At 29.9% G+C, this 27,034-nt stretch overlaps 1 protein-coding gene across 5 annotated transcripts; it reads left to right on the top strand.

Annotated features, from left to right (window-relative positions):
- The first annotated feature begins 5,852 nt into the window (after positions 1 to 5,852).
- Positions 5,853 to 26,367, top strand: LOC129906378 (potassium voltage-gated channel protein Shaw). Of its 5 annotated transcripts, XR_008770778.1 has the most exons (10): positions 5,853 to 5,984; positions 14,614 to 14,775; positions 14,853 to 15,063; positions 15,128 to 15,245; positions 15,306 to 15,500; positions 15,560 to 15,778; positions 15,875 to 16,481; positions 19,452 to 19,571; positions 24,664 to 24,746; positions 25,234 to 25,347. XR_008770778.1 is itself a non-coding variant. In XM_055982122.1 (9 exons), the coding sequence occupies exons 3-9, from the start codon at positions 14,855 to 14,857 to the stop codon at positions 25,404 to 25,406; spliced, it is 1,641 nt and encodes a 546-aa protein (XP_055838097.1). In that variant the 5' UTR covers positions 5,853 to 5,984; positions 14,614 to 14,763; positions 14,853 to 14,854; the 3' UTR covers positions 25,407 to 26,366. The 5 variants fall into 5 exon arrangements, 4 of the variants coding, with proteins under 4 accessions (XP_055838097.1, XP_055838096.1, XP_055838098.1 ...); XM_055982122.1 differs by lacking the exon at positions 24,664 to 24,746 and having other exon boundaries at positions 14,614 to 14,763; positions 25,234 to 26,366; XM_055982121.1 differs by lacking the exon at positions 24,664 to 24,746 and having other exon boundaries at positions 25,234 to 26,366.
- Positions 26,368 to 27,034: the final 667 nt, after the last annotated feature.

Here is a 27,034-nt window from a genome sequence, read left to right as displayed (position 1 = left end):
TCATTAATGCCTGAGATATGACCAATTGTTTATAACTCACTCTCTCTTTTAAGCTTTTATTATAAACAATTGGTCATATCTTAGGCATTAATGAACCGATTTGAAAAATTCAAAAACTTGCTTGTTTTGCTAGACATCAATTATAATATTTACCAATTTTGTTTAAAACGACACTTACCGATTTTGAGATAGTTCCTTTTGTTTATAAAATTTCATGAATTTGCAAAAACTAACATTGCAGCTAGATTTATCATCCCTAAAAACATATAAAAACACTCCCATATTACGTTGATCTTAAAATCTATAATCAAAGCGGGTATAAAGTTTAAGCTGAGTGGGGGTATAGTTTTTTCAAATTAACTCGAAATATATAGGTCATATAGAAAAATTTATTAAGACAAAAGTTATAGAAAATAAAATTTTCTACAAGTTTTACATATATAATTTTTGTCAAAAATCAAAAATGGCCGAGTTATTCACTAAAACGTGTTTTATCTTTAATCCAAGATGGCGGCTTAAGCACAAGGTCGATTTTCCCGAAAAACTGGTTTTAAGCTCCCAGTGATCCCCTCTATCATCCTATGAAAAAAAATTGCAGATCTAATTATTTCCATTTCAGCTTAATTTTTTGTACATCCCGACTGGGCTATAACTAAAGTTTGACAAAAGGAACGTATGGTAATTTATCAAGAATTGTTTTAATATCAGTTATAGTTTTAATTTTTATATAGCAAATTTGGTAACATTTTTAAAATTGATTAAAAAAACAAAAATATTATAATAAGATTAAATGCAAGCTTATCTCTAAACCAAAAAAAAAAAACAATTTTTAGAACAAATTATTAGTTGATTTTGAAAACAAGGTTGAAGATAAAAAAAAATTATTTAGAAAATTTTATGAATTGTTATCCTCTATCTATGACATGGCTGCTTCTCCTAAAGAAGTCAGAAAGGAATTCGTTACTATTGAGTTGGAGAAGTTGTAAAGAGTTGGGATTGGCTAAACTAATTGGAGAATCGTAGTATCTCTCTTCCAAATTGAAATTAATATTTTCGGAATACAAATTTATTATAAGTGGGTTTTCATGGTAACGAAATGAATTTATTCTTTTGATTGCTAAATCGGAAAGATAAGATAGAAGCGGTTTGATTTCAGATTTCGCACTTTTGGAAGTTAAGTGAAATGCCCCATTTATCAAAATAAGTAATCGCTTCATTAAGGTGAGATTTTATTAATTCAAGGCCTTTATGGGGTCTTTCATGAGAGGCAAATATTATTGTGTCGTCGTCGTATTGAATGCTAAGTGAAGCACCTATCGAAGATGGAAAATCGTGAATGAAAATGTTGTAAAGAAAAGGGCCCAGAAAGGAACCCTGTGGGACACCAGAATGGACTTGAACGAGATTTGAGAAATTAGAACTAATTTTGATTCTAAGATAACGGTTTGATAAAAAGCTGATTAAAATTTTAATAACATTGACTGGGAAATTTAATGAGATCATTTTAAAGATGAGACCGTCAGCCACATAGAATCAAATGCTTTCTTAAGATTTGAATTGGTCAATAGCTAAATTTTTGAGGTCTTGTTTAAATATGTCGACTAATAAGTTCTTGACAACGGCGTATTTGTTTTTGAAATATTTTTGAAAATATTAAAAAAAAAACAAGCATTGATAGTGAAATGACAAGTTCGTTAAACAATATGACAGTGATTATATGATTGATGAGTGATTAAATTGTCGTGAAATAATTGTCGTTGTATTTAATTGACATATAATGTCACTATACAGGGTGTCCCAAAAGTTAACGTCGAAACGAAAACGGTAGATAGGGTACGTGGTGACAGTTATCAGAAAAATAATAAAAAAATCGCAGCCATATATTTTGGGAGTTATGGGCATTTGAAAAAAAGTCGAAAAAATGGTCACCCTGTGACGGTTTTTTATGTGCCGTGACTACAAATCTTAATTTTTCTCATTTTTTTCTTTTGTTACGGAACCTTGAATAACCCTGCTATCAAATGCATTCAAAAATTTTAACTCAGCTGCATCAGTTTTAAAGAAAATATTACTTTTTTACCCAACTTAGTACTAAAAAATTTTACATGACTCTAATTCAATGAGCCGTAGTGTAAAAAAAATGCACTACGATGTTTCGGCAAGTTGCCTTAAAAGTTGGTGTGTTCAATTCTCTTTTCAAAATGGTATAACATTGTTGGGAATATTTCATAAATAACCGAGATAAAATTTTTTTTCTATCCGACTCTTTTATGAGGTAATTTTTCCATATTATTCAAGTTTTGTACCCTTTCAGAAACTTTCAGAATACAAAAACTTAAATAATATGGAAAAATTACCTCATAAAAGAGTATATATTAAAGTGCATTTTTAGAAAAAAAATTTCAAAATCGTTAGAGCCGTTTTTTAAAAAAACTAATTTTTTATAAATAATTTTTTGGAAAAAAAGTCTTTAAATAAAATTGGTATGCCATTTTGTAGAAATCACTAATCAACATCTAAAAGCAAAATTTAAAAAAAATTCAATGTCCCGTTTTCGAAAATTTGATTTTTCAAAAAAAAAATTTCAAATTTTTTTTTTAAATCCAAAAATTAATTTTTTTTAAATTTTGTTCTTAGTTTATATTAAAATTATATAAATGCTTTTACTCAAAAAGTTTCGTTAAAATCGAACAAGCAGTTTCGGAGATAATCGGATTTGAAAAAAACGGTTCTATGGCAGGTACCGTTAATAATGATTTTTTTAAAAAATTTTTATTAAAATTAAAAATTAAAACTTACATCTGAATTTTTTAAAAAAAATCGTTGGAGCCCTTTTTAGAGAAATTTCAATTTTACTAAAATCGGTTTATGACAAGTACCGTTATTTTTGGTCCAAAAAAATTAATTCCAAAAATCCCTCTGGAGAGTCGCCAAATAATGCTACATACCAAGTTTGACATCAATCGGTCCATCCCTTTAGGCTGAAGCTTCGTTTACAGCCAGACAGACAGACAGACAGACGGACTTCTGGGACCCACTTTTTTGGCATTCTCTATCATCGTAATGTCATGGAAAAATGCTATCTCAATTTTTTTTTGTACGAATGCATAACTTGATATATAGTACCTATATCGCAAGTAATAAAATGTGCTTAAGTTTAATTTTTACCCCCATTAAAATGCTTCTTATTTAACACTTTCACGTGAATCGAATAGCAAATAGGACCGATATAATTGTTCGATTTCGAACGAATTGGGAGGTTATTATATTACTTTAGAGCGAAATTTAAGACAGAGAAACTAAGCTTGAAAAGGTTGTTGAAGTCGTGTTTTTATCCTTTTATTTATTATTATTATTTCTTTCTTGTTGAATGATCAAAAATGTATAAGTTTAGAAAAAAAAAAAAACAAATAAAAAAGTTATGTTTTTTATGTAGGTTATAATGCTTCTTAACATGAAAATTGTTTTAAGCTTAACGCATCTAGAGATTCATTAGAGAATGAAATAAATTTATCTTTTGGGTACTTTATCTGGACTTACGCAAAGTTGAATAAAGAATTAAAAGATACTTGTAAACTTTACCTTATTACCCGTGTAAATTATAAAATAAGAAGGTATAGGATAAAGTAAAAGACTCTTCACTTTAAGGAATGTTATACTTTGCAGCATTATAACAATTAAATGCAAAAAAAAAAAAAATAAAATCACTATAACTTCATGCAATTTTATCAAATTGGAGGGGTAAGTTCTACCTAAGGTTTTGAAATACAGAAAAACACTTCGTTTGGTTCGTTTGATAAGAAATAAAAGAACTATTAAAATAATTGAAGTATTCCAGAAACCAAATAACACATCGTTTCATAAAACGAATTTGGCTTACAGTCAAAATTTATAATTGAGTTTCAATAGTAATTGCACTTGGAGAATATCCAAAAAAAGCTCAGGAATCTAAACACATTCAATTTTTCAAGGATACGAAGGCTTTTATCATACTTTTTACAGTCGTTTCTTCATCAATACATTTGATACATCTCCATATAAATAAAAATCTTTCTTAATAAATATATAAGGGTGCAACAGCTCATGGAGCTTGGAACAATTTTTAAATGTTTAACTTTCTTTTAATATCTTGTTAGTTGCCTATCGGAGAACCTGTTAATAAAATGATATTTAGTGCAAATTATGGATTTTTGGATCGGAAAGTGAAATAAGAATAAGGATTCATCTGCTAGCAATAAATGCTCGGATAAAGTATGAAAACATCTTACGATAAGAAGAAAACAAAAAAATCGTTTTCCCCTTATTTCTTTTATCACTGAAAGAAAGAAGCACCAATACAACTGGGTATCATGATCAGTATAAGACATGTAGCAACTCATCTATAATTTCTAAGCGAAAAGTCAGAAACAAGTTTTGCGGATAAAATCAAAAGGTACTATAGGCTAGAAAAATAAAATGTCTTTTTTTAGTATAAACTATACAGTAGAACCTAAAACCTCCTAACATACACCCACCTTCAGTTAATGTTAAAAAAAGTGATAAAAATCACGTATACACCGTAGTGTACACGAATTGTTTTTTTTTTTTTTTTTACATAAAACCATTTAACTGATTTTGTTTTTAAATAATTCATTTCACCTTTATGTGTTCTTAAAAAATTTAAAAATTAAAAACAATATAAACACAAAAAACCAGAGTTTTATTTGTATGATTAATACCAGCAGAATGAAAAAAACAAATCTCCACACATCAACACTTAATTTTGTTTTGCAAAAAAAAAAAAAACACAAAATAGATACATTTTTTCTAATTTCAACCGCAACTTGCGTGGTGGTGTATATTCAAACAAACTGTGTTGTGTTTATTCTTTTACACTTTTTCTCACTGTTTTGGATTAGCCTAATTATTTCTTTCACTTGTGCCTACAGGTGCCCGAGCAATTATGACCACAAAAATAACTTAAATATTTCTAAAGAAAAAAATTTATAAAAAAGAAAATATAATTTTTTTTTATAAAAAAATAAAAAAAAAAAACAAATTAAATAATGATATAAAGGTTAGAGGTATGAATACATTTCTCGAAAAGCTTGCATTTTTTTTTCTTTTACTAAGAAATAAAAAAATTATGTTTACACAAAAACAAAAAACCTCAATTTTAAAATTAACTTCATAGAAAAAAATACCTGTAATCATATTTTAAAAAGAAAAATCTCTTTGCCGTCATCCCTCATGCATGCTTTTAATTTAAACATTTTTTTTTCCTTCTTCTTTTTCTTTTTCTTATATTTTTTTTCTGGTATTTGTTTTTATTTCCTATAATTGACTCATAATCACATCAGCACCCTGCGCTGGATTAAGCTAACATACCCTACTCTCCGTGAGCGCGGCGCGAATAAAACTTTTTAAGAGGCATATACCTTATTTTGTTTTTTCTTTTCTATTGAAGTTGTTGTTGTTTGTTGAGTAAAAGGTAGGAGGTAGTACATCTAACAGGAGACCGACCGACCCCCTCTCTCAATCCAAAAAATAGTGTCAGTGGGGTAGTTGGTCCACACCGTGAACTTTTCACACGCATAAAGTAATGTGCGCCCCATGGAAGAATCAGTCGATTCAGGAGCTTTTCGCCATTTAAACGTTCCCTTAATGCGCTGGTCCCGGCAGCGCTGCTCAGTTATTGCCATTCCAGAAGAGTGAATTTTTGTATGTTTTTCCTTTTTGTTTTGGGTGGTATTTTTTACTGGTGAAGTGAACTCAACTGTTGTCCGTGTCGTCGTTCGTTTCGTTCGCCGTCGTTTATTTTTCCTTTGTGTGTAGAATAATAATTTTATTTTTAAATAGAAATCCTTAATTTGCTTGTTATAAATTCCTTAAAAAAAAAAAAATAATAAATCTACACCCAAAAGTTATAAAAATGCTTCCGCTAAAGTTTCGTTCCTCGGATAACTTATTTTGAAGTTACATTTTTTCCGCAGGACGAGCGACGTGTAAGTAAAAAAAAAATCATCCTTAAAAAAACGGTATTTGGAAATAAAAAGTATAATTAAATAAGTGCTCCCTCCTTATTGAAATTCCGTTTTGAATTTTATCAAAAAATTCTAGTTAATAACCAGAAAACCCCGTGTGAGTGATGGATGGAATTTGTGTGCCTGAAAAATCGATGCGGTAAAATGACTGCGAAACTAAATAAGAAAAAAAAAAGGAAAATCTCTCATAACTCGGCTTCCTGGAATTTATTTCCTTCCTTAAAAAACGTTCTAGATTTTTTCTTATAAAAACATTTCTCTATACTCATTAAAAAAAAAGAAAAAAAAAAGAAAAGTTAAAAAACTGAGACGACAGGAAGAGGTACTTTGTGTTTTTCAATTGTTTTTTTTTTTTTTTTTTTTAAGAGGCAAGATTGCTCGAATCCTCATCAAAGTCAAGGGACACTTTGCAAATTTTAATTTCAATCCTTACACCAACAACAAAAAACATACAATTTTATACTCTAAATACGCCTTTTTTGTATATTATATCGATCGATCCAAGAGCTTTACATTCTTCCACCCGCTATATTAGTGAGTAGTTCTACCATATCGACATGTATAGGGACGTTTCGTGTTAGTACGGCGGCGGCGGTGGCGACTACCGAAGGAGATGACGAATAGAGAGGGTGGGTGGTGTGGATTATACTTTAATTGAAATAAATTTCTGACAGACGTGTGTGTAGTTCCTAACTTGGCAGTTCTTAGACTCGAACTCACCACATTCGTTCGTTCTACCAAAAAATATACAAAGTGTATTTCACACAAATCGCGGCGCAATTTGTTTATAAAATTTCGTCTGATTTAGCCTTTTTATAGACACTCCACTCAGCTGAACAGTGTTTTGTTTGAAATGTAAAAAAGTGGATACCCTGAGTGTGGTTGAGGTTTGAGGCTTTAACTTTATTCTGAAAGAAAACTGTTGATTTGAGGTGTCGATGTTCCGATAACGCTCCTATAAACAAGATAATAATAATCAAAGAAAAGGCAATTCAAAATGTCATGTCAATATGTGTAATCTGGTACATAAAAGCGACTGCAACTGAATCCATAAGATGCGGGTGCATTCATCTCTTCTTGGTATAATATCCTCATGTAAACAATATAAATTGGTGCGGAAAAATATACACATTCAGGACATGTTCTATTTGTACGCATGTCTGCTCTCGCAGTGTGTCTCATTATTTTATAGAGTATTTAGTTCAGTATGATGATTTCACTTCATGGAGAGCTTTGAAAATTGCACGCGGGAAAACATATGTGTAGTTTTTTGTTTCGCTGCATGTTACATGTTGGTATAGAGATGGATAGGCCAGATTAATAGCTTTAGATAAATAATTACGTTACAACGACGACTGTGAATGTGTCTATATTTTGCCTACGCATTGAGATGATCTATAGACGATATTTTAATTGATGATTGTGGTGTTTGACATTGTGTTTATCCATATCGAAGGATTTGGCGTTTTTATATCTTTCAAATTGTCTGTTTTAATTTTTGAAAAATTTGCCTTTTTTTTTGATTTGTGGATTTTGACTTTTGATTGTCAATTTTTTTTTATGTTAATTAATGGGATTCCGATGGAGAGGCTGTCAGAAATGTTACATTTTGTTTCAATTAAACTGTCGGTGTTAGTATTGATTGAGAACATTAATTTTTATTTATCTTTCACTATTTGTAAGAGGTAGTAAGTGTGAATGTTCTTTTGTTTTGATTCTTTAACTTATAGCTGGAGGCGCCAGAAGAAAATTTTCACTGTAGAGGTAGACGTAGAAAGTATGTGAAAAGAACTTTAACTTCCGGAATAAAACCTGTTTTCCGTTTTCGATATCAAAAATTCTACTTGTTAGAAAAGTAGAGCATTAAAGCCTAGTACATTAGGGTGGGTCAAAAAAATCGAAATTCTTTTTTTTGAATTGGTACTCCGAAAAATCGATTGCTAGACCCCTCTAGAATATACACACCAAATATGAGCTCTTTATATTAATGGGAAGGTCCTCCGCTTTGCAATTTTCCATTTTTACATCAAGCTTCTACTAAAAAAAAATAATTTTTTTATTAATTGACTTTTTAGCAAATTTCTTTTCATATTCTTGTAGGAAATTGAACGCTCTACAAAAAAGGCCTTATACACTTTTTTCGTTTATCTAACCGTTGAATAGATATTTGAGGTCCAAAAATCGAGAAAATCTTTAAAAATTCGTTTTTTGTTCTTAATTTTGTAACAAATTGAAAAATTATAATGATTAAACGCGCAAGACATATTCTTGTTGGAAATTGATTGCTCCACAAAAAAGGTCTTATTAACTTTTTTCATTAATCTAACCATTCTAAAGATATTCGAGGTCAAAGTTAAAAAAAAATATAAAAACATTTTATATTTTTAAAAAATTTCTAATTCACTGAAACTTTATTATTTTCAAATTAGCAAGATATATTCTTGTAGGGGCTTAAACGTTCTACAAAAAATTCCTTGGAATGAAATTGATTGCTTTAACCGTTTAGAAGATATTCGTATCCAAACCAATGCTCACTGATTTCAATAGTTTTCTTATGACCCGTATGCATTGCGATTTGGATACGAATATCTTCTAAACGGTTAAAGCAATCAATTTCATTCCAAGGAATTTTTTGTAGAACGTTTAAGCCCCTACAAGAATATATCTTGCTAATTTTGAAAATAATAAAGTTTCAGTGAATTAGAAATTTTTTAAAAATATAAAATGTTTTTATATTTTTTTTTAACTTTGACCTCGAATATCTTTAGAATGGTTAGATTAATGAAAAAAGTTAATAAGACCTTTTTTGTGGAGCAATCAATTTCCAACAAGAATATGTCTTGCGCGTTTGATCATTATAATTTTTCAATTTGTTACAAAATTAAGAACAAAAAACGAATTTTTAAAGATTTTCTCGATATTTGGACCTCAAATATCTATTCAACGGTTAGATAAACGAAAAAAGTGTATAAGGCCTTTTTTGTAGAGCGTTCAATTTCCTACAAGAATATGAAAAGAAATTTGCTAAAAAGTCAATTAATAAAAAAATTATTTTTTTTTAGTAGAAGCTTGATGTAAAAATGGAAAATTGCAAAGCGGAGGACCTTCCCATTAATATAAAGAGCTCATATTTGGTGTGTTTATTCTAGAGGGGTCTAGCAATCGATTTTTCAGAGTACAAAATCAAAAAAAAAAATTTCGATTTTTTTGACCCACCCTATAGTACATACTTGGTGAAGCAAGTCGTGAAGTGAATCTCTACATTTTTTTTTGGTCACCCGTGGACAGGAACGTTAAATTTGTGGTGAAAAAAAATTGGAGAGTTTTACTTCACGACGTGAAGAAGTTCACGTGCAAAATGTACTGGAATCTCTTTCACTCGTGAATCTACTCTCCTTAAATATTTTTTCGAAAAAATTGAAAACAAACAAAAATTGTATGACTTCACAAGTATGTACTATTCTAAAAGGTAAAAAAGGTTTCTCTTAGTCAATATCTTGTATAAAACCATTCAGTGCTAGTTTAGACTTTTAATCAAGTTGGCTCTAGTAATATAACAGAGTTACGCGCGACAGAGTTAAGGCCGTCAAAGTTACGCGAAACCGAAGTTACGAAAAACTAGAGTTACGAATTCTAAAGTTATGTTAAGATATGACATGTGATTTTTGGGTTGGCAACAATTGCGAGGAACGATATGGAATTATGGAAACATAAATAAGAGAATATCGATACGTAGGTGCAATATTAGTTGGACAAATAAGAAGTTAATTTCAATTATATCCCCCAAACTTACATAAGTATACTTATGTTTTTTTTTCTATTTCAACGTTTTTGCGATCTTCTCACAAAAACAAAACCATTATGTATATCTATACCTATCCAATCAAAATTTTACAAGATTAAATAACACTTATTTTCGCTTTACTCATTTAGTTCTGACCAATGAGAAAAATGTTAATCTCTTGTTTGCATTTCCATAATTCCATATCGTTCCTCGCAATTGTTGCCAACCCAAAAATCACATGTCATAGCTTAACATAACTTTAGAATTCGTAACTCGGTTTCGCGTAACTTTAACGCTCGTAACTCTGTCGCCCGTAACTCTGGTATTCGTAACTTCGTCGGTTTCTATAGCTGAGGTATACAAAACTCTGGTTCAATGTTCATGTATGTTAAAATAAGCAAGAACAATCTTAAACTAGAGTTAGTCCGTCAATTTTTATTGCTCAAGAAAATTCTTTAAAATTTAAAGGAATGATTAACTTGGAAATTTCTGTGAGAGAAAATATTCCTCATGCTATGGCTCTTTGTCAATGTTTTTAATAAATAAATATAAAGATATGACCATATAAAGAAAAATGGTTAAAAAAGACCAAAAATAGTAGATTTTGAAAGTCCATATTTTATCCAATTTTAGCCGTATTAAATTTTTGAGACCATTATGTTGAAAGCTAAAGTTCTTCTTTTCTCCTTTCTATGTTTAATGTCTATAAATCCTCAAAGGATAAAAATTAATTATTAAGTAAATACATCAAAAATACTTTTTCTTAAATTTTTAAAAATATTTTATTTTTAAAATTTTTTTATAAGAACACACGTCGATAGGAAATTCAATAAATTATCTACAAAAATTATCAAATAAAAATTCGGCCTGCTTTTCAAGCTTTAGAAAAAAAAAACTCAAAAAGTAACAAAAAGAGATCGTTACAAAAATGGTCATATCTTTATAACTTACCCATAGATTTTAAAGAAAGTGTACTACACATTCAAAGTTTAAGACTATGAGGATTCAAAAGATTCTGATTTTTTCATTCAGTAGGTATGAAATTTTTTTTTATCAAAAAATTTCTTAAAAAATCGATTTTTTAAAAATGTTTTGATACATTGCACTTAAACATTTAGAGTTGCCCAGAAAAGTTATTCTAGTGTTTCTTGCTTATTTATTCAGCTTTCAAGAGCCGGCTCCAATACCTACTAATTATACTGGGAAAAACAAAGACAAAAAACTTTGAAAAATCATAACTCGAAAACCTTTCCATAAACATTTTTTTAGATTAGATTTTCGAGTTTTCTGGGCTCAAATTTATACGAAAAGTATAACGGCACTTGGTGTCCATAAAATTTTTATTTTTTTGTAAGCTAGTCTTATCTGCCAAAATTAAAGTAATAAAAGTTGTGGATTTTTTTTACCACTATCTCGAACGGCCTAAAACTAAATTTTGTCTTATTTGAATAGTATAATTTTACTGCTGATATACAGGTAAAATTTATCTTGTGATTCGTGATACATTTGGAAGATTTCCCCAAAACCACTTTCATAATTTCATTGACCATACATTTCTTAACTCTCAATTCTTTTCTGATTCAGGATTAGAAAATTCTCAAACAAAATCTCGATCAATATAAATAAAGTAAAATATTCAAATTAATTCAATATGTCCCTCATGCAACAATATCTTGCAATATTATTCTTAAAGCAAGAAAGTGAAACGTCCATAATAAAAGTTTATCCAAAGTTATCCAAACGTTCAAATGCTCATCCTCCTTAATGATGTTTTAGTTCTAATTAAATCTTATATATAAAAGAGAGTTCGTTTAGTGTGTGTGGCCGATAAACTCGCGTTTGGCTGGTTCGATTTTGGTAATTTTTTTTTTGTTTGAAAGGTATTAATATGTAGATGGTTTGTATAAAAAAAAATAATACCTTTTCAACATCTTACATAGCTGTCAATTTGTACGAGTAAAAAAACACTCTATCTTTTTAAAAATGTTTACTAAGCTTGATTTGTAAAGCTTTCAAAATAATTAAAAAAGCCTGATTTTGAGTGAAACAAATAATTATTCGTCTTGTGACGAATCTCTCAATCTCTGATCTTCATTGAGGACACGTGTTTGATTATTGCGAGTAAAGCATTGGCACAGTTAGGATTGGTTGTTCCAAATCGTACAGACCAAGATGTTCTTGATCAGAAATAATACGCGATAGGCAATAAAATTACGTTGAATAAATTTAAAATATGTGCCGAAGTTAAACGATCAACAAAAGTATGTGTATGACACCATTATGCAAGGTGTCAGCAATCAGATTGTTTGTATCTTTTATATATATTTCTCCTGTGCGTTTGTTTGTGACCCTACTCCTTCTAAACGACTAGACAGATTTTTTTTGAAATTTTGTGTAAAATGTGTGCGAAAAGGTCCATCCGAGACAGGTTTTGTTTTATAGTTGGACCTGGTACGTGGCGCTGCTGTCAAGTTATGAGCAAATACAATATTTGGGGTTCAAAGAGCTCATATTCAAGGCTAATAAAAACAAACACGATTTAACTCTTTAAAATGTTATTTCCTCAAATAAAATTGTTTACCACTAAGCTATCTCACAGTTGAAAACTGGTATGATAAACTGAAACTTAAAATTTGTTTAAGTTGTTTCAACTACCAATTATTAATACGATATCAGCATTAATTTAAAATGTTTTATTTTTTTTTTAAGAAAATATTTTAATATTTAGACGTATGCATAGAATTAAGTTGGTTTTTTTTACAATTTACAAAAAAAAAGATCGCTAATTTTTGAATTTCCTAAATAGCCAAAAAATATCAAATTTTAGTAGCGATTGCAAGTCATTGAAAGGAGATTGCAAGAGGAGAAAGGAGAAAAAAACAGTGGCATGCATACAACATACATATTGCCTGGGAAAGCAAAATTATTGTTAAGGACATAGCACCATTTTGCTTTCCGCTGATGATTTATGTGGTTATACCTTAATCATAATATTAATGAAACTTCGTACACATTCCAATTAAAATTATAATAGCTTTTTTGCTTTTTTTAATACTTTATACAATTTTATGTTTGTGCTCCACATATCAAGTTGTGGCCCGATTTTTTTTGTATTGCAAAAGGTTAACACATTAAAAAGCCAAAAAATTGGAAATAAATACTTAAAAAAAATGCGGAACGAAGTCTGCCGGGTCAGCTAGTTTTTTATAAAAATAATAGTTGAAATCGGTTCAGTAGTTGAAGAGAGAGTTTAAAAAGTATAAAAAGTCCCTTTCATAATGAAGTTTAGTTCATAGAAAAGAGCCAATTTAATCAAAAAGAGTTTTTTAAAAATGGTAGGTATAAAAAGATGATCCCCAATTGGCATTGTTATTACTTGTCTGAGTTTAACTCTCAAGTTCGAGTTACAAAATGAAAAGTTTTATTTATGTAAATGTTATTTTTAATAAAGGCTGTCTTGTGGGCACAAATATGTATGTAGGGCCAGGTATTGTTATTGTTGATCTAATTCTAATAATCTCTCCCAGTAGAATAACTAAAAAGCGTTATCCATAATATCGTTAATAAATATATCGTGGGCTCAAAGCCAAAACCACAAATCTGCTAAATTGTAGTTTTGAGAAAAACGGCTTCAAAGTTTCGGAAACACATGCAATCTTATGGAAACTCGTGCAACAAAAATTGATATTTTAGACTTCTAGGCAACAGATGGAGGATTGGGATCGACGCAGTGAAAAGAAAGACCGATAACAAGTAAAATGACACATTAAAGTGAAAATGTCAAAAAAAGCAGATTCGCGGTTTTGGCGTTGTGCCAACGATATAGTGATGTCATTAAAGTTAATAGATTTAATATTCTCACCTTCTACAAAATCATTCTTAATCATAATTTTACCCACGCAGATAAGTGCATTTTACATTTTTTGTCTGTCATACAATAACACACTTTAGAAAATAAAATGGTTTTCTATGTAAGTTTATATTCTGAATATTCTATGACAATAAAAATATTTAATACATAATGTAACTATAAATCAATTTAAAAAAGCTCTTTTAACATTTCTTAACTAAAAGAGAAAATGAAAACGTCGTCAATTTAAGATATAAATTTGACACACGAAATGTTTTTAAAATTAAAAATTTATTTTCTTTCCTATTTTTATATTTCTTTGTTTTCAATTTGCCATTAAATTAGAATTACAAATTTACAAAAGTATTTTTAGAAAAAAAAAAAAATAATAAAATTTTCAAAACACTTTGGTTCTCTATCAAAACAGTCCATTATTTTGATTATAAAAGTCTCTCAATGAAATTAGGTAATGCACAAGATGCAAAAATTATCCAGTTTGTTTTTATTGTCAGTCATCATTTATGATAGCTAGACAAAAGTACAAACACATTGTTTTTTTTTCTTCAGTCTTGCAGTAATGTACAGGGAATTACTCAAATACGAATAGGTATATTACCTAGCTACTTAGTCAAAATATCAACAGAGATTACATCTAGACCAATTTTATTTAAGATATTGCATAGAAATAGTTTCAGGATCAAGCCAATAAATTACTTTCCCAAGATATATGTATGTAAAAAATGTAAGACTTCAAATAAAGGGGTTTTGACTTTACTTAATTTGAACTGTAGGTTAAACTAAGTTTAAATTATTATGGAAAAATAAGTCCAGGAAAGTTTCAAAGGTTCATAAGAACCAAGCCTTTAAAAAACATTAACTTTTATTCTTCAATTTAAAAAATCACCTATCTTTTCTATTTATATCTAATAAACCCTTAATTTCAATTTTCATTGCAGATCCACAAAAATTGAATCCGCTACAAAATGTTTCCAAGATAAAATTAAACAATACGCGAATTACATTAATTTATATGTAATTTGTTATTTATTTTATATACAACTTTTTTTATTTGAGACTTGGAAGTGATACGATTAAGTCGTAGAAAGGTATGACCCGTAGTACGTGTATAATTTTTTTTATAAAAGGAAACTACCTGCCTTAATATGGATTTCCCCTTTTTTCTTGTCCCATATAGCAATGAATCTTATTAACATGGATTCCGAAAACCGCGTTGTTCTCAACGTGGGTGGAATCCGACATGAAACCTATAAAGCAACCCTAAAAAAGATTCCCGCCACCCGGCTGTCTAGATTAACAGAAGCTTTAGCCAATTATGATCCTATATTGAATGAGTATTTCTTTGATCGACATCCTGGAGTATTTGCCCAAGTATTGAATTATTATAGGTAAGATTTTATAATTGACTTCAAAAGTTATAAAGATAAGATTTGGAAACTTCTCTTTTTAAAGGACTGGCAAGCTTCACTATCCAACCGATGTGTGTGGTCCCCTTTTTGAGGAGGAATTGGAGTTCTGGGGCCTCGATTCTAATCAGGTTGAACCCTGTTGTTGGATGACATATACTCAGGTAAGAGATTCATTCAATAATTTTGTGACGAAAACTAATAATTCGATAAACCTTTCTTAGCATCGTGATACGCAAGAAACGTTAGCAGTATTGGACAGACTGGATTTGGACACTGAAAAACCTTCCGAAGAGGAGCTTGCCCGCAAGTTCGGTTTTGAAGAGGACTACTTTAAGGGAACACTCTCCTGGTGGCAAGAAATGAAACCTCGCATCTGGTCACTCTTTGACGAGCCCTACAGTTCTAACGCAGCTAAAGTATGAATAAGGTTTTTAATCGAGATCAAGTTCAAGATTGATTGTTGGTTTATTTTTAGATAATTGGTGTTGTGTCGGTGTTCTTCATATGTATTTCAATTCTATCGTTTTGCCTTAAGACCCACCCTGACATGAGGGTGCCTGTTATTAAAAACATAACCGTTAGAACTGCAAATGGAAGCTTGGCCTGGGTGCTAGACAAAACCACAACGAATGCCCACATAGCATTCTTCTACATAGAATGCGTTTGCAACGCCTGGTTTACGTTTGAAATTCTGGTAAGTCTTCCAATAGACCTCCCATAAAATACCTTGTGAAACCTTTTTCCACTGCAAAAATTCCTCTCTCTCTCTTTTTTTTTTGTCCAATTTTAGGTTAGATTCATTTCATCACCAAATAAATGTGAATTCATAAAGTCATCTGTTAACATCATAGATTACATTGCAACGCTTAGCTTTTATATTGATTTAGTGCTTCAGAGATTTGCGTCACATCTTGAGAATGCTGACATTCTAGAATTCTTCTCTATAATTAGAATAATGCGGTTGTTCAAGCTGACGCGACATTCGTCGGGCCTGAAAATTCTAATACAAACATTTCGTGCATCGGCCAAAGAGCTGACACTGCTGGTGTTCTTTTTAGTATTAGGCATCGTCATATTTGCTAGTTTAGTTTATTATGCAGAGAGGATACAGACAAACCCGCATAACGATTTCAATAGTATACCATTGGGATTATGGTGGGCATTGGTCACAATGACCACTGTCGGCTATGGCGATATGGCTCCTAAAACATATATTGGAATGTTTGTTGGTGCTTTGTGCGCGTTGGCCGGTGTACTAACGATTGCACTGCCAGTTCCGGTCATAGTAAGTAATTTTGCAATGTATTACTCGCACACACAAGCTCGAGCCAAGCTGCCTAAGAAACGACGAAGAGTACTTCCAGTAGAACAGCCTAGACAACAACCAAGACTTCCAGGTGAGTAAATAGAGTTTATACCTAAATGTATGTAATGTAATAATGTATAACAGCTCAACAAAAAATAGTATAATGATGTACATATTTGTGTAAAACAAAATGTAAAATCTAGCAAAACAAAATTATAAACAATATAATATAGTGATGTATATAGAATAACATGCTCAAATGCCGCTTGCTAACTAGCCGGCCCATGCTCGCGCTGCTTCGCCTAAATTTCACATAATTTTTTGCTCAAGGTTCCAAGAATTTATCAGACGAGCATCATGTGTTGGTAATATCGTGAAATTAGATATATAATTAAGTTTGAACTTGTGCACCAATACCAAAGCTGAGGAAAAATGTTACATCTCTATTTTCCGTTGCTTTTATCCTCGAGAAAGTTCCGATTTTGGAAAAACATGGTCTTATCTTATCTTTTCACCACAATATTAAATTCTCTTTCTAAGAAAAGTCAATCTTTAAAACGAAAGTACATGAACTAAACTGTTGTGCTATTGGACAGAAAAATACATTTTTTAAAACTTGAAAAATCTTCCAAAAAACTTCGTAGGTACTGATCAAATTTTTTTCGTTTGTAGTCGTATCAGCTGATATCTACTTACATATTTGGTATAGAAGACCATATTTGGCATTTTAACTTCATTTTAGGTTACTTTCCTCTATTCAAATAAGAAATAATAAAAGAGCGTAAAGCTAGTATCTGTTTTTTCATCAGCAGAATCTACAATCTAAGAAAAAGATATGATAAGAGAATAGCTCCTTTCATAGGAATTTACGTAAAGTTATTTATCACACAAAAAATACAAACTTATAAATATGTAATAGACTTTTTTTTAACTTGTACACTCAACATTGAATATTCCAGTTTTTAAATATAATACGTAACACTGGTCAAGAAGGTTTTTGCCACAAGAACCAAAATTCGAAGACAGCAAATTTTGATTGGTTTTCGTTTTTGAAATACTACCGTTATAAAATGCTAAAAAAAATGTCATTTTTGCTGTTTTCGGAGCTATGTTTTTATGTGAGTTTATAAGAACTGGTAATAATCTTCCAAAAAAGGTTTAAATCTTTCCTTCTTTTACTTCCCGAAATATTTGAAATTGAAGTAAGTCTAAGGCTCAAAAACAGCACTGGTCAACCAAATTAAACATAGGGTTGCTGAAACCGTATAAAATGCAAAATAATTTTTTTTTAACGGTTATATTTAAATAACGGAGGTTAATAGAATATTAAATATTCAGAAAAGTATATTTTGGTTCTTGTTTTAAGAATTTTTTGACCAGTGACTTAATTTTTAGATTTAGTTTGGGTCAAGTTAAGTTTGTCTTTGGATTAGTAACTTACTAATAAAAAAGATATCGGAAGGATTTAAACAGTTTTTGGAAGAACAAAATCTGTTACCTCACATAAAAACAAAATCTTGAAAACAGGCAAAATGAGGTTTCTTTGCTTTTTTTAACGGTAAATTTTTCTGACTTCGGTTTTGAGTTCAGCATCCCAAAAACCTCTAGAACAGTATATCTTGGTTCCTGTGGCAAAATAAAAGTTCAATAGTGTTTTCCAGTATAATAAATGAAATATTTTGCAAAACAAAGCTTAGGTTAACTATTATAAAAAAAAATAATGAAATAAGTTAATAACACACTAAACTATTACAAAAGAAAAATGATCTTTGCCTAGGACACCTAACAAATTGCTAGAGTTAAAAAAAGACCCGGATGGTCTTTGAAGACTCTTGAAACTCTAAATTATCATTCAGGTTGAGTTGTTATGGCTGCTAGCGGAAATATTAGACTTCATCACAATTAGGCAGCTGGTCTAAATATTCTCTCTAGATGATAAGCATTGCTTCTGTATTCACAATGACATTTTTACCCTAACTATCGGTACCTACAGGCTCGAGGGAATCTTGTGAAACCTGTTATTATTCCACTCTTTGCTAGAAATTTCGCACCCGATTTCTGTTAAAGTGTCTCTATATCTCCTCAACTTAAATTGTTTCTTCTTTTTCTTGAATAAGAAATATTCTTCTACGCTTCTAGCTGCGTAGAGCTGTCGAGTAGTCCTCGTATTCTTTTGGGGCCACAATTTATAAGTTTGAATTCTTCCTTGATCTGTATGAGCAGATGAGCATATTCGGAGCCTTTACTCGGTTATTTTTTGAGTTATTCAGTTCAATGTAGTATGTCTCGCAAGTTTTATAGGATAGTTTTGCAGGTGGTTGAGTATTTTGTAGAAGAACCTTCTTCCAATTGCAAAAAATGTCATTAAAAACGCATGTATACCGGTCATTAAGGCATAGGAAATGTTCCAGCAACGCGATATTGTATGTGACCGACAATACGGCTTTCGTAGTAAAGGGTCAGTCTGGCGGTGAAGCGAAAATTGATATCGTTAGGGAAACAGTTTTGTAATTGGGACTGATATTGTAAATGAAATTTAAAATGTGCTCTGGCTTGTTCGATAAGAAACCACTTTTCAAATTTTTGTAACGGATAGGATCAATACCGTCCGACGGTTTCTTCAGTGTTTCCATTATGCGTTTCTATCCTTGTTTTTTTTTCAAAGGAAATTCAAGAGAAAAGTATGTAGGTACTTCAATAATTTTTGATCTATGCAAACAAATTTCTTTAATACGTACATATTAAAAATCTCAGCAATGCTTCAAAAACTCAATGCGGTTTATATCAAGAAATTTCAGAGATTTTTCCATGTTGAAAGTCATTTTTGACAAAGACTCTAATTGTGCTATATGAGTTATTTCAACAATTTGGAAAAATCTTTAGGTTTCTCAGTTTTTAGAGTTTTTTTTTGTTCAATCTTGGCAGCGTCAAAAAAAACGTCGTAGAAAAAAAAATTTCGAAAATATACATTTCAAATAAGAGACATCTTTGAGTTCAGAGAGGCTTGGGTACTGTCTGAAAGTCTTGTGACCTAAGCTTTTCTGTTTCAATCATCACACAGGTCAACCGGGAGCGCCGAGCGGTTGTGGAACTCCAGGCTCTGGACCACCAATGGGTTCCGGTGGCACAGGACCCCGAAGAATGAATAATAAAACAAAAGATCTAGTTAGTCCAAAGTCAGGTATGTATTTTCACATTTTTGCTTTTTACACAAAATACACTTTTATTCAAAAAAAAAAAAAAATTAAACACATACAAGTGTAAATATGTATGTATCTCAACGCTTATAGCCAAAATGCCAATAAATCAAATGCGATTGTTTACCCAACAATATACAATTTTCTAATAAAAAAAAAAACACACACACAAACACAGAATATTCCTATGACGAAAATAGAAAAAAAAACACAGCCTTAAGGGCTAAAATGCTTTTTTAACCCAAACACATATTTTTCACGCGAACAATAAATTCAATTACAAAAAAATAAAATATAGTAAATACACATTGAAATCTTTCTCTTTAGTCAATTTAAAGCGTATCCCTTTGCTTTTTGAGTGTCTCGATGAAATGCTTAAATGCTTATATTGCGGATACAATTTGTAGTTTTTCTTATTTATTTTAATTAACTATTCCAATCAAAATGATATATCACAAAAAATATTATGTTATTCTATATAACCAACACCACAGTACACGCCACATACTACTACACCACCATCATAAAAACCGCAGGGTTATGCCAATCCTAGACAAGAAGACATCATCAAGTTAATTACCTATTATTGGATTATGTTTTGCTTTTTTATCTCATTTATTTTGGTATTTATCAGATGAATATTTGGCTATGATTGGCAAAAACTCAAAAGATGGCAAAATGGGCCGGCTTCTTTGAAAGTAGGACACTCAGCGCCGTCACCGCCGCTGCTGCAGCTACTCTAATTCCAGCAATTCAAACTAGTACTAGTACATCCTCACTACAAATTAAAAACAAAAACAAAAAAAATCACCAACAAAAAAAAAAAAGACAACAAAAAGGATGTCAAATCCCCCAAGCTTCCCCTAACCACCATCATCTAGTTTCACACTAAAAAAACGTTACTTGTAGCATATATTTTGTATAAAACGGCCACTTGTTAGGAGATCTCACAATATGGGACAGCAGCGTACACCGTACGTAAAATCTCTATATTTTTTTGTGGGTTCCACAAAAATCAATGTGGAGCTTTTAACTTTGCCTAATGTCTATAACTACTATCTTATATACCTAAATTCATCAGCTTTTAAATGTTGTGTGTTAAATTTAAGTTAATTTATTGTGTGTTAAGTTTTGTATCTGTGATGGCCGTGGTTGTTGTGTAATTGTTAAAAAAAAAATGTATCTTAAGCGAAACTGGACATAAAAGTCAATTGCTTTTTACCAGCAACAACTGCTTTGTGTAGTTGGTAACAAAATTTGGAAGGTTTGTTCTTTTAATTTTTTGTTTTTTTTTTTTTAATGAATTTGGAATTGTAATCATTTAGGAATATTTTATATCAACGAACGTCTTAATCAGAAATCGTAATAGGTCGAAAGATTTTGATGCATTTTTTAGGTAATAAGTTTATCGACTTGAATATACATAAATTCTTCATGAAAGAATCGTGGTCAGAAAGGTATCTGAACAAGAACACAAATGTAAAAAATCTATGCATTTGATAAGGTATAAACAAATAATTACTAAAATACAAAAGAGAACCAAGTTGTAAGATTCGGTAAACTGCAAACATTAGGGGTATTCACGTAAACGCGGAAAACCCGTAGAAACAGTAGAAACTGTAGAATTTTCTATCGGTAGAAATGAGCTGTCAAAATTTGTATGGGAAAAATATTCCGCAAATCATAGAATTTTATCTCACAAATTTAAAGTAGAAAGAGAAACCGTAGAAAAAAAATCAGATAAACTTTGGGTGTGTTCAATCACCTATCGGATAGGCTATCTGGGATCTCCGTATCTGGAATATCTTTTTGAACGCGATTTATGTCTTATTATTCAGATAACCACAAATAAAATATGTTAATATTGAAAAGAGAATATCATTTTATTTGAGCAAATTAATTTTTTTTTATTGTTGCATAGTATTTGCAAAATTAGCTTGACATATTTTTTTTAATTAAACAAGTTCAATTTGACGTTTAACAAACAGCTGTTTGTTTCCCTTGTTTATGCAATTATTTTCTGCTGGGGTGTTCATTTAAACCTTTTGCGGAATTTTCTATTTTTCTGCAAAGTAGAAAATTATCTCGTTACGTGAATACCCTTATTGTTTTAGAAATTCTAAAGTACATACAGCTCCGATCTTAAAACCAATATTTTTGTTTTAGAAGGCTCTGTCCAATTTCGGAGACTCTTTCTTATTTATCGAAGATCTCAATTCAATCGCTGACGCTGCTATTGCTATAGCTTTTTTCAAACACTCTGCTCTTCCACTGAGCAGAGAACACTTGCGATTGGTCTTCATATCAATATCACTGCTCAAACCTCAGTCCCCAGCTTTACCAACATCCAAACCAATCCTATTTGCTGTGTTCTTTTATTTCCTTATACAATGATGAACATGACGCACTCAAGTCAACAGGGAGGAAAAACATTAAAAATGTTCTATGCTCTTAAAAATTTCACTGTTTTCATAACTAGGTATAACTGCTCTCTGTTCCTTGTTACTTTACTGCTCTTTTTCCGAAATTATTCTCGACTCCTTAATAATTAAATGCTTTTTTGTGAGCAATCTGTTCTTTATATCTAATGCTATTGACAAACGATGAAAAAAGCAAAGATGTAGATAAAATTTTAGTATGAAGATGACGAAACAGAGAACTTAATGTATCACTGCTCTTTAAAAATAGCTCTTTAGCACATCCCTAGAAGCTCTTCTAAATTTTTCTGTATATTAGGTTATTTTGTTTAAAATTAGACCAAGGAACTTGGCTTCCATTAACAAAAACCAACGGAAAAACTTTGATTGAGAAAGGGACAATCTGTGGATTAAGGTGGTCCACGCTTGTATGGGACAAATACAATTTTCAAATCAACGTTGGGCCACCCCCTAGTTTGGTTCCACATTCTTTTGGTATCATACAGTTGAATTTTCAGCCTCTTATGCTTATCTTATATAGATGGGGGTGCTGATCGATATTGAAAAATTTTATTTTTATTAAAAAAAGTAAAAAAAATAGGGGAAAGTGGCCTAAAATGGCACCCCAAGGTAAAATAACCCCCTTGCTAGAAATCGTAGAATCGAAAATAATTAGAAAGTTTTATGAACGCGATTCTTTAGTTTATCTGGCAAAACCAACATATACGAAATTTCAGCAGCTTCAAGCCATTATTTGAAATTTGACAGGTCAAACACTGTCTCTATCCACCTCAAAAAGTACACTCGTTAAAATTTTTTGAAATTTTTTTTTTGCAAAAAAAAAGTATAAAAAAGATTGTATTTTGGAAAAAGATGTTAATGTATGTACGCATGAAGTATTTCTTATTAATTTACTGAAATAAGTTGGTTTAAAACGATTTTAAATTTTTTGGTGCAAAAATTAAATTGAAAAAAAAACTCAAAATGGGCAAAATGGCCTACTTAGTGCTCGGGTAAAATGGCATACCTATTTCACATGTCATTTTAAATTTTTTTCACATTTTAATTTTTTTAAAGTGAAAATATTTGCTATTTATGAACGATGTACAAAGTGGAAGTCTTGGACTGAGGAAAGTCCTTGATTCCGTCAAAAACCTGGAAAAAAGCATCAAAAACATACAAAGTTCCAAAAACTACAAAAACGAGACGAGCAACCAACATGAACTGGGTTTTGAGTGACTCGTAGAAAGATCTGGGGGGATTAAGCACCACTTGTTCCAAGAAAATGGAAAAGGAGCCCTTTGACTCAATTTTGCATTTAAAATCACGTATGTTTGGACAGTGTACCATTTTACCCGGGTAAATTTGATCAGTGAAATTTGTAGACGTCTTGAAAATTAAAAAAATTAAATACTTTTTGGAACTTTTTTAACTCGCAAATTAAAAAAAATGTGAGAGTAATATATTAAACTTTGAAAAGTATATAGCATTTAAGTTTTAATGCTGCTGTTTTTCGAGATATAGGACATTTTCCTTAGGGGGGCCATTTTAGGCCACCTTCCCCTACTTTTTTGTATTTTAAGTTAAAAATTGTTTGAGTTGTGGTAGTTGTACTTATTCTGAAAAATTATCGAAATAATAATTTCTGGGGCCACTTCCAAGTAAATTTCGTCAACAGGTAGTACACAGACTTTTTTGCACATTTTGCTTATTATTTATTACTATTAATCATTGCTCACTTTTTTTCGAGAAAAAAATATTTTGTATGTTTCATAAGGACAAGTAAAACTTAAATAAAATATTAGCTTAAAAAAAAATGAAAAAAAAAAAAAATCAAGATTACCTACAAAACCTAAAAGATGAACTGTAACTAGCACCCTCTTGCGGTTAGGATAGCGAATTGAAATTTTTCACAACCTTAATGTTATAGATAAGTGGAACAAATTTTACATCTAGTGAGCATTCTGTAGAAGGCACTGTTTTTTTTTGAAAAATTTTACTTTTAAGAAAAATAGCTTTACTAAGAGTAGAAATAATTGAAATCTGTAAATCTGAATATCTTGGACCAAATGGAGATTAAAAAAAAAAAAACAAATTTCTGAATAATTTTCGTAAAAATTAATATTTTTCTAGAAACCGTCGAAAATGAATGTGATAAGTAAAACAAATGCAGTAATTTTGGGGGTAGTGTAATGACTTTCATATTAATATTTTTTGTATTAGTTTTGATATTTCGTTTTAATTTTCTACAAATAATATTATTAAATCCAATACAGTATTCGACTACAGGAATAATAAAACACAGCTTATAATTTTTATTGAAAAGATATTATCTACTATTTTTTTAGGAGAATTATACGAACTCTTAAGAGGGTCAGCAAAATAATTTTTATGAATTTGTATGAATGAATTTTTTTTTCAATTAAATTTTGGGTTTCAAAAAAAAAAAAAAACGTTAAAAGAACGTAAACACATCCAACCATTACATCACCTACCCATTCCCACTATTGTTTTTGGAAATACCAAAAAAAAAAAAAACAATACCCTATTTATTGTTTTTAGTATACCTATACAATTACATATTATTAGTAATTAAACACCGCTTCACATAAAAAAGCTTTCTTTACAGTGGTTTATCGTTTTAAAACTTTTATTTCAGATATGGCGTTCAGTTTTGACTAAAAAAACAAACAATAACACTTCACGCTGGAAACACACTATAAATAGGGAGTCTTGAAAAATGTATAAATTTACATTTAAGATTATAAAAAAAAAAACAAAAACAGTTTTAAAAATTCTTTTCGTTTAAACATTTTTATAAATATAATCTAAAATGTATTTCCCCCATATATAATATACATACATACCATATATCAGTTCTCAGAGTTGCTGAAAATGCACTTTTCTTTTTTATCATTTTCAAAAGAAATCGTTTTTCAAATATTCCAGTGTTACATTCCATATAAATATATATTTATTTATATACAACCCCCACCCCTCAGAAAAAATGCATGTTTCTTACCTGAGTTAAAAAAAAACGCACATTTATTTACATTGTCTTGTAGTAAAACACTCTTGCACAATAGTTCTGGTTTTGGTTTTATGCATGTTCATTAAATTTTTTATTAAAAAAAAAAATTATATTCGTTTCAAATATTTCAATCTTATGTCATTTTTACTAAAAAAAAATATTTTTATTTCTATAAAAAATTTGAAAAAAAAAATACAGGTCCAATTGGTGCCAGTATTGTCGCTATGAGTCCAAGAACCATGTTAGATCTTAATCCAGCCCTAGCAATGAGCAAACCAATTTTCGAATCCAAGGGTCCACCGATTACTACAAAAGATAAAGACGGAGTTCGGAATCCGCTCGACAACTCAACTAAGAAGAACTTTCTTTAACTTTTTTTTGTAATGTAGCAACGACGACGCAACAAAAAGCCATTAAAATGTTGCCGTGCAACATTTTGAAAGCTTGATATTATTTCTTTTTTTCAAACTAGTATCAAACCACATTTTTACGACTTACTTACATTTTATTATAAGCTATATTGTTTTTTATTTGCGACTGCATCAGAATCTCATAAAATACCATTTAAGTTAAGAAAATATTGAATTTTAAACAAAAAAAATAAATAAATAAATAAATATCTTAAACGACTTAAAGAAAAAAACAAAAATAATAAAATATATCTTCTGTAAATCAACATACTCACCCAAATTCATACAAAACATAGAAATGATATTTTAACAAACTTACTTACATATCTTTAACCATATTCATATATATATATGTATAAACAAAATTTATAAATCTAAATTTACATTAAAATTAAAAACAAAAAACCAACAACAACCAAAAAAAAAATTACAAAACAAGAAAATAAATATAAATTACAAATTTAAATTAGTTCCTAGTTCTTAAGTGGTGACCAATCCCAGAGTTGGAAAAGTTTGACAAACTAATACAGGACTATTGGATGAACTTAAGCCAGAAATATTGAAAGGCTACAGAAGATTGATTTGTTTTAATTTTTTTTTTAACTAAAGTAAGTAAGTTATATAGATAAATTACGATATTATTTTTGTAAATACTCATCATGAATGTAAGTAAACTTGAAAAAATCTTCGATTTCAAATAATTCTATTTACATCTATAACTTCTGCTGTAAATGTAGTTTTTTTTGTTTTTTTTTTATGCATCTTTGTTATAAATTCTAAAGTTGTTCTATAAAAACGCCCATGATTAGGTCCAAGAAAAAATAAATAAGCTCACAACGGATTTGTATATATAAACAAACAAAAAATGTTATTACAATTTTTTTATGTTTTTTTTTTTCAAACAGAAATACCTATACAAAATGTATCGATTTAAAAGTTAAAATAAATTATTAAATTAAATACATACAAGAAAAAAAAAAAAATAAAAGTAACTCAAAGTCTTTCCTGTTTCTTAAGCAGATATTATTTTACTACTTTACACTTAAACAAAAAAAAAAAAAAATATAAAAATTAAAATTAATTGCTTATGATTACACTTAAACATTACAAAGCTCAAGTATTAACATAATATCAAATGATTGTGAAATGATACATGACACTCTGTTTCTAGATAGCAATTTTTTAAAATTATCCAACAAAAAAAAAATATCAACTAAATACTGTAATTTAAATGAGGTTAAGTTATATGAATTATCATCCCATTAAATATTGAAAATAATTAAAAAAAAAAAAACAAAAATAAAACAAGTTATAATACATTTATTTTTAATAGGTTAATCAATTGTCAATAATTTTTAACATAAAAGCGAATATTTATTGAAATAAAAATTCTTCATATTTATATTGAATTGTTGTCTTTTATTTAATTTGCGATTGAAATACTTAAAACAACGGTTTTAACAAAGTCGATTTATCTACGCTGAAAAGTCCGGCGGCGAATTGATCACGAATTGAGGTTTGGAATTGAACGTTTTTTGAACCAAACGACACAGTTGACTTTTGTCAAACATAACCGCAATTAAAAAATT

The sequence above is a fragment of the Episyrphus balteatus genome, chromosome 1 (genome assembly GCF_945859705.1).
Source record: "Episyrphus balteatus chromosome 1, idEpiBalt1.1, whole genome shotgun sequence".
NCBI lineage: Eukaryota > Metazoa > Arthropoda > Insecta > Diptera > Syrphidae > Episyrphus > Episyrphus balteatus.
Note: the sequence above shows the minus strand (reverse complement) of the source record. Positions and strands in the feature narration are given on the sequence as shown.